Source organism: Geospiza fortis, unplaced genomic scaffold (genome assembly GCF_000277835.1).
Source record: "Geospiza fortis unplaced genomic scaffold, GeoFor_1.0 scaffold4834, whole genome shotgun sequence".
NCBI classification, from domain to species: Eukaryota; Metazoa; Chordata; class Aves; order Passeriformes; family Thraupidae; genus Geospiza; species Geospiza fortis.
Genome location: NW_005055012.1, coordinates 29,528 through 30,620, shown reverse-complemented (window position 1 = coordinate 30,620; position 1,093 = coordinate 29,528). Strand labels below are relative to the sequence as shown.

At 58.5% G+C, this 1,093-nt stretch overlaps 1 protein-coding gene across 1 annotated transcript in view; it reads right to left on the bottom strand.

The window, feature by feature from the left end:
• Window positions 1–681: 681 nt before the first annotated feature.
• Window positions 682–1,093, bottom strand: part of LOC102042271 (HECT, UBA and WWE domain containing E3 ubiquitin protein ligase 1) — a gene marked incomplete at its 3' end in the record, with an annotated part of 17,610 nt that continues 17,198 nt past the window's right edge. The window contains exon 23 of the mRNA XM_031065669.1: window positions 682–834. Coding sequence (XP_030921529.1) covers window positions 682–834 — 153 coding nt within the window. The remainder of the gene's footprint in view (window positions 835–1,093) is intronic.

The following is a 1,093-nucleotide window of genomic DNA, read 5'->3' as shown; positions in this document are numbered from 1 at the left end:
ATATCCAACAAAAACACCCCCAAAATACCCTCAAAACACCCCAAAACAACCCCAAACCTCAAGATTTCTGGAAAACGGAAAACACCCGGCATATTTTGTGAGGGAAATGAGGTCCAGGGACGCTGGGGTGTTCCCCCCAATTTTTGGGGTGCCTCCCCAGGTTTGGGGCTGTCCCTTCCAGGTTTTGGGGTCACTCTCCAGATTCTGGGATCCCCCCCGAAGTTTTGGGTTTTCTTCCCCACCCCAGCTTTTTGGGGGCCTCTCCAGGTTTTGGGGTTAACTCGCCCAGGTTTTGGGGTCACTCCCCCATGTTTTGGGGTAACCCCTCCAGGTTCTGGGTTAATCCCCTCAGGTTTTGGGGTCACTCCCTCCACGTTTTATGGTCACTCCCCCTGGGTTTTGGGGTCACTCCCCCAGGTTTTGGGTTAACTCGCCCAGGTTTTGGGGTAACCCTCCCAGGTTTTGGGGTAACCCCTCCAGGTTCTGGGTTAATCCCCTCAGGTTTTGGGGTCACTCCCTCCACGTTTTATGGTCACTCCCCCTGGGTTTTGGGGTCACTCCCCCAGGTTTTGGGTTAACTCGCCCAGGTTTTGGGGTAACCCTCCCAGGTTTTGGGGTAACCCCTCCAGGTTCTGGGTTAACCCGCCCAGGTTCTGGGGTCCCCCCCGGGTTTTGGGGTACCTCGAAGAGCAGGGTGAGCAGCAGGATGCGCGTGGCCAGGTTGGAGGCCTGGGGCAGGGTGGCCATCTGGCTGATCCACTCGGACACCGTCTTGGTGTCGCTGGTGGTCAGCGGCACGGCCGCCTTGATCAGGACATCGGCTGCTTCCCACACCTGGGGGTCAGCGGTCAGTGGGTCAGTAGGGTCAGGGGTCACTGGGGGTCAGCAGGGTCAGTAAGATTTAGGGGAGGTCAGCGGGGGTCAGAGAATCAATGGTCAATAGGGGTCAGTGTGGTTCAGAGGGTCAGAGTGATCAGTGGGGTGCAAGGGGGCACCGGGCACACCTGGGGGTTCAGGGGGTCTCAGGGTGAGTTTAGGGGGTCTCAGGGTGGGTTTAGGGGTCTCAGGGTGGGTTTAGGGGGTCTCAGGGTGG